This window comes from Caloenas nicobarica, chromosome 2, assembly GCF_036013445.1.
Source record: "Caloenas nicobarica isolate bCalNic1 chromosome 2, bCalNic1.hap1, whole genome shotgun sequence".
NCBI classification, from domain to species: domain Eukaryota; kingdom Metazoa; phylum Chordata; class Aves; order Columbiformes; family Columbidae; genus Caloenas; species Caloenas nicobarica.
In genome coordinates, this window is record NC_088246.1 from 111,658,680 (window position 1) to 111,672,816 (window position 14,137).

A 14,137-nucleotide genomic window follows, 5' to 3' on the forward strand; every position below is an offset into this window, starting at 1 on the left:
ACATCCCCTGGTGCAACTTGAGGCCATTTCCTCTTGTCCTGTTGCTTGCTACTTGGGAAAAGAGACCAACACCCTCCATGCTACAACCTCCTTTCAGCCTTGCCTGGAAAGTGGGTGAGGAGCTGGGGAGATGCACTGGAGGAGGTGGGGGCAACAGGGGTTTTCTTTCAGCCTTGGAGCAAGAGACTTGGCGAATCTGGGGAAATTAGCGCAGAAACTGCCTTTTCAGCCTTCTGCAGAAAAGTCTGCTTGCAAATACTCCATAAGGGTGAGGAAAACATTTTGCTGTTGCTGTTTATTGCACTTTGTGAAGAGCTGAGAAGACTTCAGAAAGGTGCGGTGGCTTAAAATGGGCTAGGACATGAAAGGAGAGGGGAGACAGCATGTGGGAAGCCTCCCACAGGCAGAGCTGTGACTGGCTGAGTCAATGCAAATGCACCCAGCAGCTTATGATTTCATCATATAGACAATGTCTAGGCTACGAAGAACAAACAAACAAACAAACAACTACTAGAAATGGCATCATTTTTCAGGTGGTCTCTTGGGTTTTACTGGTACTCTGCCCCAAAAACGACAGCGGTCATTGGCTTCCTTAACAAGCATCAAATGAAAGAACTAAACTGTATGTTTTTCTTCTCTTCCTAATTTTTATTTTAATGAAGCTGAGTGACTGGAGTCCAATGTGGGATGCAAGAGATTTTGTAGTCTAAGGCTCCAAGTTGATAAAATAAGTGTAAAACCAACAATAATTGTAAAATGATGTGAAAAATCATTCTGTTACAGTCATCTGCCTACATATCTTGCTATTTATGAAGGCAGATGCACAACTGCTTGGAGAAGTTACTCTGCGAGGCAGAGCAACCAAATTACCTTCGAATCGGACAACTAATAAGGCTGTAAAACCTCAAGTAAACTTTCAAATCACTTACTTTCATTTAGTCATCCTTGATTTCAGGGGTGAGTGACACAAAATAGCCACAAGGGAAAGGAGACTCAGTGGCTGATCCTGCTGTGAGTGGTTTGGAATGGCTCTTGCCAAGGGGTTTTAGGTTTGCTACTACCATGACAGCTTCTCCAGGCTCCCCCAAAGGAAGCTGCTTCGAATAGCTGCTGCTAGAAATGTTGTTTTATCTTCATTGTCACACCTCAAAGAAGAAAGGTCTATTTGTCTCTTGCTGTATGTTATGAAAGGGCCAGTGTTGACTGCGAACAGGCATATACAGTAAACTGTTAGACCTGGAGGGACATGCACGTACAGTGAAACAGGAAGAGATAATTTCAGATATATTAAAGATGGGTCCTAACTAGCTAAAGGAGAAACCCAACATGAAGCTGGTATTGATGCTGCATAGCACCTCCAGGTCAAGTTTTCGGGGCACAGAGACCCTGTTGAGCCACACTGTGTACAGCTGGGTGGAAAGGTTTTGTATTTTAGCATCAATTGCATTTTCTATACTTTATTTTTTTATTATTACTATATGTACTCTGTAAGATTTTGGTTCGTACTCTGTGAAGCTACTCTGCCAGTGATAGGCTCATTTTGCTGATAAACAAGCCCAGAAAGATGTCGGAAGCATTTCTGTTAAAGAGAGACAGATACCTGCATGTGATCACCTCTCTCACCATCCCCATTGCTGCTCTTCCAGAAGAGCTTAGCAAAAATCATCCACCTCAAGTCCTGGAGAGATGATAACTTGCGTGATACACATGGCTGACCATTTACAGTGTCTCCTTGTCCATTTTTACTGGAGACTGAAGAAAGCATTCATCCTTCTGTTCCTCGCAAACTAGGACTGATGTCTCCATAAATCCTGCAGCTGTACTGGGCTTGTAATTGTGTATTTCTTTTTTTTTCTTAAAAAGGAGGTTGGTTTATGAACACTTAAAACGGCTGTCACTGCTGCTTTCTTTCTCTTGTTGCGTCGAAAATGCCACCCCCAAGTCACTTTCATAAGCTCCATGCTGCTGCTTGAATACCTGCCCTCCACGTTCATCTTTCTACCGCTTTCTGATTCCTTACATTTTCTCTGTTTCTGACTCCTGAAGTCCTCAATTGGTTTTTCTTCTTGCCAAAATATTGTTTTATCTGAGCCTGGGTTTCTCTGTCATTTCTATTGATTGATAGCTGTAGTACGAGAGTGAGGACACAATGCTGCTTGCTGTGCTTTCTTTAGCTGGCTCCAGTTTTAAGGCATTGTAGTTCAGAGAACACCTTTTTGGACAACATCACACAGACTCACTAACATGGGTTTGGCTATGCCTGTGTCAGAAGAACAACAACAAAAAAAAGAGGTCATATCATCAGTAAAACAATAAGAAACACTGCAGAACTCTCTCTTGTTTCCCTCTCCCCCTTATCTCCCAACATTTACCTGTGCAAACTAAGTCTGCAAGAGGACAGCAGCTGAAATAAAGCCTGGCAGACACTGGCAATCTGTCCTTGGGAGACACTGGCATGATTCTTTTTGTCTGTCCTAGGGTTCCTTCGCACACTTAGCTGTCTTACTCATACTTCTTGAAATCATCAAGAAATATTGGACACATACACGCATATTTCAATAAACAGATGGTGTAAACCTAGATATTTAGTGTCCCAACGTTATTACAAAGAAGCATGCTTAGCTGGTATACCTGGTCTGTCAAGCTTGTGAAGTGTATGATGATAGAGGTTTGGATTTTTGTTTCCTAACACTAAGGTTTCCAAATGAATCAGAGTATTTTTTTTCAACAGGCTGAAGTGCTATGGGGTTTATCTAAGGACTATAATTTTTCTCAGGGCTGGAGGCATTTTTCTTAAGCTCCTTAGTACTTCTGTGCAATTCATAGCAGTGGCTGGTACCTGCCAGCTACATTTTAAAGGAATTTTAAGAGAGATGCTTTCCAGCTGCAGAGGAAGAGGATCCGCATGTCTTCAGATCTGAATTTTGCAGCAGTTCTGAACTGACAGTCGACAACCTGTGAGTCATCCTAGCCAAGCTGGATGTCTCAGATTTAGAGGCTCTCAAAATATTTTGACTTTGATAACATTTATATAGCTACTGTCCCCATCCAGATGGCTAACACATTAAAAGGATCTTTTTAAGAACAGAATTACTGTGCAGTTTGCCACTTTCTTGCATTGGGTTCCTATATGGCTTTGGAATGCTTCAGTATTGAGCAGTTGCTCCGTCTGCAACGTCTCCTTGATACTGCTGGCTGAAAGAAAGATCTGCAATTCCAGCGGACAGTGCAGGACACCACTGCCAGCTCATTCCCCTTTCTTGCCGCTTCTCTGCTTCACTTCCTCCATTCACAAACACAAGGCAAGTTCCAGCCTGGTCAAACACTGGTCAGGATGCTTGGGAGAAAAAGAAACCATCCAAATGCCACGGAAGTGCAGCGCAGCCATTTTCTGGACCGGCAAGAACTTTAATGATGTGAACCCGTCCACTAGTAACAGCCCCAGTAACAGCGCAGTTTTACTCACTTTTTAAATCCCCTGGTCATTCTAGTATTGGTGTCTTTAAGATGAGGAATTTCTTTCCCCTCACAGCAGCTGTTCTCCCCAAGAACAAATGCACCATCACCCCTTCCATGGCAGCAGGCACAGAGCTGCAGAGGAATGCTGCGACAAGACTGAGTCCTGCAAGCCCAACATCATCCCTTCTTCATGCTGCAGGACAGTTTTCAGGTTCTGCACTTGTGCACGTGCATCTTTAAACACACAATTAACCTCTTTATACATTGGCATGGCACATCTTGCTATTGGCTGGATCAACATCGGATCACACAACAGACACGCTCTGGAGGTAGCTCAGCATTTACAAGAATTAATCTGAAAAGAGGCTTAGCTGAAGGCACTCAGATGCCAAGAGATATTAAATTAAACGAGATTTTATCATGTATGTAATTATTTATTGAGCTGAGAATCCATACAGGGTAAACAAATGTTTACACTATCATACAGTAAGCATTTCCAGGGCTTAATAAAAATGATTGTCACTCACTGTGCTTCACAAAAAAATTCATTTTAATGAATAAATAATTTGATGAAATCAAAAAATATTTACAATATAAACAAACGAAAAAGCTTTGGATATATTAATCTGAGCATCCTGTATTTTGCATTTTCTAACTGTATTTCTCTCAAGGTTCTCTCTCTGAAATGGTACAAAGTGGATAGAAATTACAACTCAACAGTTAACATGATTTGGTACGTCTTTCCATTAGTTCAGATACGCTACATATGATTCATTTGTTATGCATGTGTTAGAATACAAATATAACTAAAATCATATATTATCAAAATGCTGCACAGCATTCTCCACAGAACAGAAATGTACACTAGGCTGTGACAATAACTGAGAATCACAGGCAACGAAATATGACAGAAAAGTACAAATTCCTTCATAAGAATATAATTGTGCTCTCTTATTTACCAGATGACTATGCTGCTTCACCACATCACTGGCTATGTATGAATACAGTGTTCCACAACTGCCACGTGGTTTGGTGTACGTTCATATGGGTGTCAAGCAGCGGCATTATAGTGGGAAATGGGCAGTGCAAGCAGTTTTATAAACATCTTTTCGGGCTCTTAAAAAGAGCCAATTATACAAAGCAGTATAAGCATAACACTGAGAAGTCTTCATCTCATTTACACAGATATCATGAAGCGACTTGCTTTGTTTGTGGTGGTGAAAGGAGGAATTTTGTCTGTAGTGTTTATTCAATCAGCCAGAATTCAAGTATTCCAAAGCCACTTCATAGCAGAATTTGTATTGATCCTGAAAAATCAAAAGCAAACCACAAAGTCAGTTACTGAAGGAACTTAATTAAGGGAATCAATATTTCTCTTTTGTTAAAATTATTTACTATCAGCTGTTGTCGATGGGAACCAGTTCGCAAATCCAACTTATATTCAGATAAGAAAATCTTTATATTAACCAGAAAACAGACACTACACACAGTAACTTATGGTACTGCTCATATTAGATGCGTATTTAGCTGTTCTAATACACTTGCATGAGAAGAATTGACTACGCATAAGCAAATTGACTTGCAACTCTTCTGTCATCTGTCAAAATGCTCACGTAGGACGTCATGAGAATTGGAATTAATAAAATACCTCCCTGGAAACGTTTGTCTTAAAATAGACCCAGTGTCTAGTACTTCCCAGATTGTACCTTTTATTTTGATGTTGTTCATACATTTGCTATGTTTCAGCGCAAGAGCTGCTTACAGTTCCTCTGCTACATGCAGCCCAAAGGATGCTGAAATACTGTCCTCTCCCAGTGCAACAAGCACTGGGTGATCAGCCTTCAGCTGAATTAACTGGATTCACTCCAATTAATTTTTAGCAATTAATGGTGATGCATAAGTTAGGCTCTCACCAGCTCTTCCGTTACCCAGGCTGAGTTTTCAGGTGCCAACCCTGTGCTTCAAACACAGACCTGCTGGTATTATTTGTGACTGCTTGTAAACAGGGCTAATCCCAGGGAAATCACTTCCCCGTGGCACCCAAACCCCTTCCGTATCCCGCAGAGATGGAGGGAGGGTCGTGACTTTGTCCCCTTCACACACTGCTTTCCACTGACCCTCACTCACTCTGCAACTTTAAATGGTGCAGTCGCTGTTGACTTCACGGTTATTATTCTATTATTCTATAACTACATAACAGAGGTCAAAACAGGAGATCAGCTACTAATCCATTTCCATTTTTCCATGCTCATTTTATGCTGATTTACTGATCCAGCAGAATAACTGTCATTTTAAGTAAATCCAATATCTGTCTTAAATAGCAGACATATATAATTTCCCACTGTGTTCACTCCTGTATGTTCTTTGTACATTTTTATTATTCACTCAATGGTGGATTTTAAAAGTCTCTTTACATTAGCTAGCTTTGGAGAGGTATATTTATAAGTTTTTTCTAGGGCACCTACTTGTACATCCAATAAAATTTACCACGAAATGCTTTGGGCATTCTGTAATAGACATTTTTTAATACCACGTGTTACCTTTGCATGATGGCTGAAGAATTGCATAGATTTCCATATTGTATGGATGTGGCATTGAGATTTTTACACTTGCAGGAAAACTAAAGTTTCCAATGACATTAAGCAACGAATCTCTGAGTGTGGAAGGTAAAGACTGCCCTTCATCTAGTCAGAAAGTGCATAACAGGTTTCGATAAAGCAGTCTTGAAACTATCTTTGTGAAATACCATTACAATTCTGCGCATTTCATCTCTTATAACAGTATTTTATAAGGGTAGATGAATATTATTCTCATTTTTCAGATGTGGAAACTGAGGCAAAGACACACTGTAAGAATGGTCATAAAGTCAGTAACAGGATCAGGAAAAGAAGTCAAGTGTCCTGATTCCCTTTTACCATTAAACAATCTACACAGAAATTGAAACCTTGCTAACTGAAATATTTGTTCCTACAAAGTAGCAGATAACGACTGAAGGGCTGTAGTTCTAACTGCTTTGTCAGAGAATTACGTGATAATGGGGAAAATCCTGATCATCCCCTGCCTTCATTCCTCTATCTGTAAAATAAAGAAAACAATACTGATCTCCTTCGCAATTGCTTTGAAATCTCCTAATAAAAAGGCCTTACAAGACCTCAGTGCTGTCCAGACATTCTCAATACCATCCCCAATTTCCTAAAAGTTATTTTTATATTCTATACTTTTATATTCTATACTTATACATTTAGCTTTTGATTAAAAAGATTCTCTGCTAAAAAATGGAGACAGCTGCCTGACAAATCGACAGCTGTAGAACTGTCACAAACGGGAATTTATAGAGAGCATTTTCTTCAACTGTACATCTTCACACTGGTAATTCTCTTCTTATTTCTATAAAATAAATGAATAAGAGATCAGCGTGTTCTGTGGACTTAAGCTCTGGGAGAACGGAGAACAGCAGGCCTGCCAAGTCTCTATCCAAACTATACTATCTGAATGAAGAAGTAGGACATTTTTCTTAATATCTAGGAAACAAAAATGTACGATTCTCAGCATGATGATTCTCCCTCTGAGAATATAAACTAGAGGAAGAGGAGCCAGATCAGCTGCTCCCTCCCATCACTGCGAAAGCTTGGTGGTTTTTCACCGATACAAGATTCACAGTTCCACGCTGCTGGCTCACAGCCCTGTGGTGCAGCTTGTACTCTCCCTCCTTGCTTTGCACAGCTGGCAACATCTGGCTTTTTTCCATGAGCATGGCCAGAGCAGGGCCTAGGGGAGGACCTGGGACTTCACCAGTGGGACAGAGGAGAGGAGCAATGGAGGATGTGGTGGGGGACAGACGAGGCGCAGAGATGTGTGTGGTGGGGAAGTGAGCAGCTCTGTCCATCTACACATGGCCTGAAAGCCTCCCAACAGAAATTCCTGCTTTGTGCCCATTCTCCAGTGCGTTTCACACCTGGCTTTCAACAGCAAATCCGAGAGAGGGAGATCTCTCCTAAAATTACAGGATGCTGGAACAGCCCTGTCAGGTGCCTCCCGTCTCACCCTGGGCAGTCTGTAGAAAAGATGCTGAAATATGACCCAAACTTGTTTAACCAGAGCTTGCAAAATCAGCCCAGACTGGTTCAGCATCCCTAAAGCTGCCCAGATGCTGCTTCCTCCTGCCTATGACGCTGAATCATACAGCTGCCTCTCAAGCAGCCACCTCTACAGGGGGATGTTGTAAAACAGTGTCTTTTACAGCCCAGGCTTCTGAACAGGGTTTCACACTACACCCATCTCCAAGTACAGAACTACACACTGGAGTGTAAGAACCTGCTGGTTTAAGCTGTTCTGCAGCTCTTGTGGCATAGCAGCTGGCACTTCAGCAATTCTCCATTAAAGAAAAAAAGCTCATAAAACACTCTCTAGGAAAATAATTGCACATGGCTCCTTGTTTCTGAACTTCTTTAATCTTTCTCTGAGATAGAGCAACCATAATTAAATGCAATATTCTGGATGTCAAACTGAAATTCATGGCTTTGATAAATATTAAGCGATTAAGCTATTTATAAAATATATAATTTGAAAATCTGGCATTTCATTTTACATAACTATTATTTCTACCATGCAAGGGCTGCTCTCCACTTGGCTCAGCCTGCTAGAAAAGAAAATTAATAAGGATGTTCGGCTGAAAGTTTAAAACTCTTAAAAAATTCAAATGAACAGAGACAAAGTCTCCTTGGGAAAAAAGCAATGTAAAATACTCTTACAAGAGAAGTGACTTCATTATCCCCTTTGAAATGACTTGCTTGCTTTGTGAACAACTCCCACAGCAAATCTTGGAAATCTTACTGAGTCTTCTGAGTAAAAGGAACACTTTGTATTTAGTGGTGCAGTTAAAAAGCTCGTACCAGAAGGTCCACCATGTTAGGCTTATTATTCCTCAGTGTCTTCACAGCATGGAATACATCAACAGCCCTCTGATGTCGAAGCATTTCACAAACAATACTGATTGCACAAAATGTCCCACTGCGGCCACCTCCATTCCTACAATAAAAGTGATAAAATGGCTCAGTTAGAATTGACTCTATGTTACAAGTTTGTAAAACAACAGGGATGGGTACAGAAGGCATGTGTTCCAGTAGGAAGAAACTACAGAACATTCGTGCCCCCGAAGGCTGCTGAACTCGAGGCAGAACACAATTTTTAATTGGAATTAATGGGCTGGATGATCTCAAAGCTATAATTCAGAATTCAGCAGGCTGAAAGCCTGGAGGGAATTGAACAGCTGAGTTTTGCACCACCCTTCAGTGAACACTTGAGACAGCCCAAAGAGGAGGCTAAAATGAGGACAAGGTACTTTTAGATTCAGTACAACAGCCCTTTGCACCGCGAACGCACAAGCTTGCAACGAGCATCAGGCTTGGAAATGTTATAGAGAAAGCGCATCTTTGAGTTCTTTTATTCCAGATCCTGGTGCTTTCCTCCTGGACCCAAAGGCATTTTGGAGGAACGGCAAAAACACCCAAAGTCTCATTTGTGGGAGCCCTTCTGGCGGCTGCACATTTGGCAGGGCACTGGGTGGTGCTGCCATGGCAGAAGGGTGGGCTGCCTGGCAATGACAGCTCTTAAAAGTGTGTGTATTCCCCCTCCACCCACCGGATCAGAGGATGAGAACTCGAAGTGACTTGCTAACAAAGCAGCCAGGCACAAAGGTTCATATGCATGATCAAATACAGTATGTAATAATACTCTATCCCCGGTTATTTTTAATCTTTAAGAGAATCTCTTTCTTTCTGGAAACCCTATTATTTCTACAGCTATTCTAATCAGAATCTTTATGCTGCGCTTCACCGAAAATAATAAACCTCAATAATTACCAGAGTGCAGCCTAGTTAGGTAGCAGGTCTTTCAAACCAGCTTCGCAAATGGTTGATTTTCAAAGGAAGATACAACGTCGCACATCTGTCACATCCAGGCAGTATGAAAAGAATGCTCTCTGCTGCCAAAACATTGCCTGATATTGTGGGACTCTTTGAGAATTTTAATTAAAATAAAGTCATTTAAAAGGATTATATTAAAGCTTTTTCTTTCTTTACTGCCTGGAAGTGACGCATGTGTGATGTTGTACAACTATTTAATATCATCAGCCACCTCAGAGATAACAGTAATTTGCACTTCAAAAGGGTCTTTTCAGCTAAAGATCTCAAAACATTAATTAATCACACCGCACAATGCTCCTTTGATGAAAGTATTATTATCCCCATTTTACAGATGGGGAAACTGAAGAACAATGACTTGTGCAAGGTCAGTGATAGTGGGAATTATTAATACACTCTTAGATTATCCTCCATCGTTCTAACATTGGGTCCAAACTTCTGAAAGTGCGTTAGCATGTATTTTTCCCATTACATGCCCCCTCCCCATCATGGCAGCATCTTTAAGCAGATGTTTAGAGGAAAATGTACACAAGTTCAAGCACTGAAGACTCCATCTCAAAAGATAAGCTAGTGCTGAGGGCAAACAGCATGTACAAGTATTAAGCCATATCAAAAGGAGGATGGTAGCAGAGTGGATGACAGTCTGCACTAGTGGAGTACAAAGGTGACAGGAGGACAAAAATATATACCATGATAAGGTATACATATATAAGAATATATATGTAAGGTAAGGCAATTAAGGAATCATTGTAACTGGTCTGTCATGCCACTTTTACTTCCATGCTTTATGTCTGGAAGAGGAATCACTCCTTCAGTGCTACTTAGTTCTTATCTGTATAAACGAAAGGTACATTGTTCTGAGGGTACAGTTTTGATTTGCTATGAATAAATATGCGCCTTTTCCATCTGCAAAAGTCACTGCACATATTTATATAAAACAGAGTTAACTTGTACCCATCATCTTTTCACAGGGGTCTGCCAAGGGGCACAGAGGGAAACTCATGAATTTACAAAAAATTTATACAATTCCTCTTGTATTCAAAGCTTTAAAATAAGCAGTCATATTATTTATTCAGTTCCACATTAGATAGAAACCTCTTAAACTCTTCACAAATCTTTTAAAACCCGGCACAAATTCTGTATAAGTAATCCCTTACTTTCTCTCTCCCGTTTCCAGTACTTACAAACAATGTACGACAGTGCGTCCCTCTCCCCCGTTATACTCCTCCTGCCACTTCTCGACCTGGCGGATGAGCTTCAAGAAGGAGCGTTTAGAAACGGGAGTGTCTCTGTACATGGGCCACCCCAGGAACTGGAACTGCTGCACCATCCGATAGCCGTCTTGGGGCTGCAACAAGCAGGAAAAATAACAGCATTTTTTTTGGTACATAATTTAGATATTTGCATCAGCGAGGAAAGTTGTTCAAGCAGATCACCGCTGACAAACTACTAATGCAATTTCAACTGCCCTTGAGGAGTTATGACTTTTAATTTCCAACAGACTTATTAGAACAAGAGGTTTTAAACAGAGTGCTATACAAATAGACTAGAATAGAGCAATGGTACAGCTGCAGGATCAAGCAAATAATTAATATCATAGCAGGAATGTGGTAGCAAAGAGGGAGCTACAACACAACTACAATTATGTACCTTTTCTTTTTCATAGGCTTCAGCCTTTTGAAGAATATTTGCACGCTTCTGTCTTTTTTTACAAGAAAGGTCAAAACCTCTCAAGATATTTTGAAGCAGGAAACATTTGAAAAACCAAACAAAAACCTCAGATTTTTCCAGCTTATAAAAAAATCTAACTACATTTTATTTTATTGTGCGCTACAGCAGTTAGAACCCCTCTGGTGAAACATTACTGAACAGTTGCTTTATGGTGATTTAAAATAAAAAAGGAGCATAGAACAAGTGTTAGTGGCAGAAAATTACACTCCTTTGAAAAGGGCGTAATAAACACACACATCAAAACTGGTTTTGTAGTCTAGGATTTGCCACTTTCACTTCTGTGCAAAGTGAGGGCATTTTAGTGCCACTTTTAAAATGAGCAACACACAGAAATGTTGACATTACAATTTTTCTTCTAGAGTAAGAGGTAATAAAGAGGATGTAAGACTAACAAGATAAGAGAATAAACCAAAGTGAATGGCAGCATTAGATATGTTCTTCAATGGGTTTTGTCTGCCTTATGTCAAAATTTGGCATCTACTGATTTCCTGGCCAGTTTCTTTCAGCTGACAGCCCCTCTTCCCAAAGCACCTCAGCCAGACCCAGTGCCTGCTAAAGCTCACATTAACACTGCTGGAGATCGTGGTTTTACGTTGCCACATTTACTGCAAATTCAAAGTGCCTTCACAGTATTAAAGAATTATATTGAATCTTAAAATCTGCTTCCCTGTTTGGATATTAGCATGTTTTGGCGTGTGTTTTTGGGGCCTTTCACTGCCCTGAATGCTATTTGATCTCAGGGCAGTTCCTGAATTTTTTGCAGCAGGGAGTGTTGTTTATTCCTAGCTATGGTTCTTTGGTGACCGATACCAGTGGGTTGCAAAGGCTTCCTCTGTCTGGATGGGAAGAGATGCCTGGTCTGTGGTGGCATCTTCTTTTCCACTCAGCTTAAAAGACATGCCTCATTTAGTCTTCTGTCAACTTTATGGGAATGTAAAAGCTGGATATGAGAACATGCTTGTCCCTCTGAAGTGCTTACATATATTACGAAGTATGATTAGTGGGACAGGATCTTCACGAAAAGCCTGGGACTGGTATTGAAAAACATGTCTGTTATTGGTGCACAGCTTTCTTCACATGGCACAGGATACGAATATGCAAGATGGTTAACTTCAAACTGTTGGAAACAGCACAGATGATTTCGGCATTTCTTGGCTACCATGTAATCTGAATACTGCATTTATTTCATTTGCATTTAACACACTTGAGATATGCATTAAAATATTTTTTACTTTAATTACACATAGAAAGCTTTTTTTCTCATTGATTATTGTGTGACTCAGAATTGCACCATTGCTTTCAAATAAATAGGGTGAAAAATAAGAATGGGTTTATGCTAATTTATCTTTTTTTTGTGTTTGTGTGATTTAAGTAGAATCAGACAGAGACCATTTTGCAAATAACATCCTTACTCTGGACGCATTATAAATTCGGAATATCCGGCTGATTATGTCTTCTTCTAAATCAGCTGACACAAACTCCACCTGAATAGGACCATGTCGGTGTACTCCATTTTCTGGCCAGTACTGAGGACACAGCTATAGAAGATCACAAACACAAACAAACACAGTTAATCACTTTGAATTTCATGCTGACTCAATACCTTTCCTAGAATTTTCTTTGTGCCGCGTTTATTACTGAAATTCTCACACAATATCTTTACAAAACACACAGTGCACCTTCTTCCCCAAGTTTCGAGCACTCTGCTTTTACTTGTGTGGAACAAGTTTAAACTAATGCCTTTTCAATTAACTGAACACGCTATTGCTTGCTGCTGTACTCGCCATTCTCTGGTATTTGGAGTAACATTTTTGACACTCAATGTCAATTCTGCAATAACTTATGACAAGACGGGGATGCTGTCAAGCATTACCATATCTCGGAGATGGTGTAAAGCCTAAAGACCAGAGGCCTGGTACCTCCAAGTGTCCTGAAAAGCTGGTAATAATTAAAGCTACATCAGAATGTGTGCTTTATGTTATGAAGGATGCACCATTTCTCACAACTCAGGACTTTCATATCCGTTTCCCCCCGTGACTGATGATATCAGCATTGATTTACATTTTCTGCTAAATTTCATCATATGAATGCCACCCAAAAATAGTAAATATGCTTTCTTTAGTGCTCAGAAAACATTACTTCTAGGTATCTAAAGATCACAAAGTAATACTACCATTATCTTGCACAGTTTTAGTGTCTAGTAATATCACAATGGCTTAATCCAGGAACCAATTATCATCTGTGTTAATACTTTAAAGATTAAATCAACACTTTGCAAGGCAGTTTTTGAAGCTAGACTCTGTCCATTTTTTTCCATTAAATCCCTAATGTTTTTTTTTTTTCCAGAGATATTTAGAGCAGTTCAAGCATGTAGTTTTTGCAAGTATTCACTAAAATTAAGTATGAACTCATGAAATTTTGTTTGCTTGCAGAAGCATTGATGTCATATTTGGAACTTTATTTCATTCAGTAAAACAGCTGTGGTCTTCATTCTGCTGCATTGCTGTTGGTGATCCAGAGCTGAGCTGACAAATCACATTTACTCCAGATGTTGTTTTGCATTTCTTATAACACTTATTCCTCAACAAAGCCATTTAGAGATGACTACATTTTAGGAAAACATAATAATTTACTACATCAATTAACAAGAGAACAGAGTCTGATTTGCAGGAGTTCACTTTAACAAGTTAAAACCAGAAATTTTGAGTAGGAAAATATATTTTCATTTTTTTTAACCCCCCTTCATGATTCAGTCTGATGAGCAAATTACTTTCCAAATATTGTCTAAATCTTATACAATTTTTTATTATGAAATATGCCAGTGTACAGGATAGCAAAATGCAATACTGATGTGTATACAATTAATGCAATTGCCAGTGCTCATATCATTTAACATGTGCACAACTGCACAATTTAATACACGTCTTTCAAATACCAAGGAATCCTGTTCCAACAGATCTTTGAAAAATGCTTAAATGATAACAAGCAGCGCTGTTTGCTGGAGTTATTTTAAGAAGCCAAGATTC

The 14,137-nt window shown here is 39.8% G+C and overlaps 1 protein-coding gene across 7 annotated transcripts in view; it reads right to left on the reverse strand.

Annotated features, from left to right (window-relative positions):
• Positions 1-3,891: 3,891 nt before the first annotated feature.
• PTPRM (protein tyrosine phosphatase receptor type M) overlaps positions 3,892-14,137 on the reverse strand; it is a 472,021-nt gene continuing 461,775 nt past the window's right edge. For all 7 annotated transcript variants that reach the window (XM_065629988.1, XM_065629983.1, XM_065629982.1 and 4 more), the window contains 4 exons: positions 12,524-12,649; positions 10,565-10,728; positions 8,352-8,487; positions 3,892-4,766 (listed from right to left, as the gene is read on the reverse strand). In XM_065629988.1, coding sequence (XP_065486060.1) covers positions 4,713-4,766; positions 8,352-8,487; positions 10,565-10,728; positions 12,524-12,649 — 480 coding nt within the window. In that variant the 3' untranslated portion in view covers positions 3,892-4,712. The remainder of the gene's footprint in view (positions 4,767-8,351; positions 8,488-10,564; positions 10,729-12,523; positions 12,650-14,137) is intronic.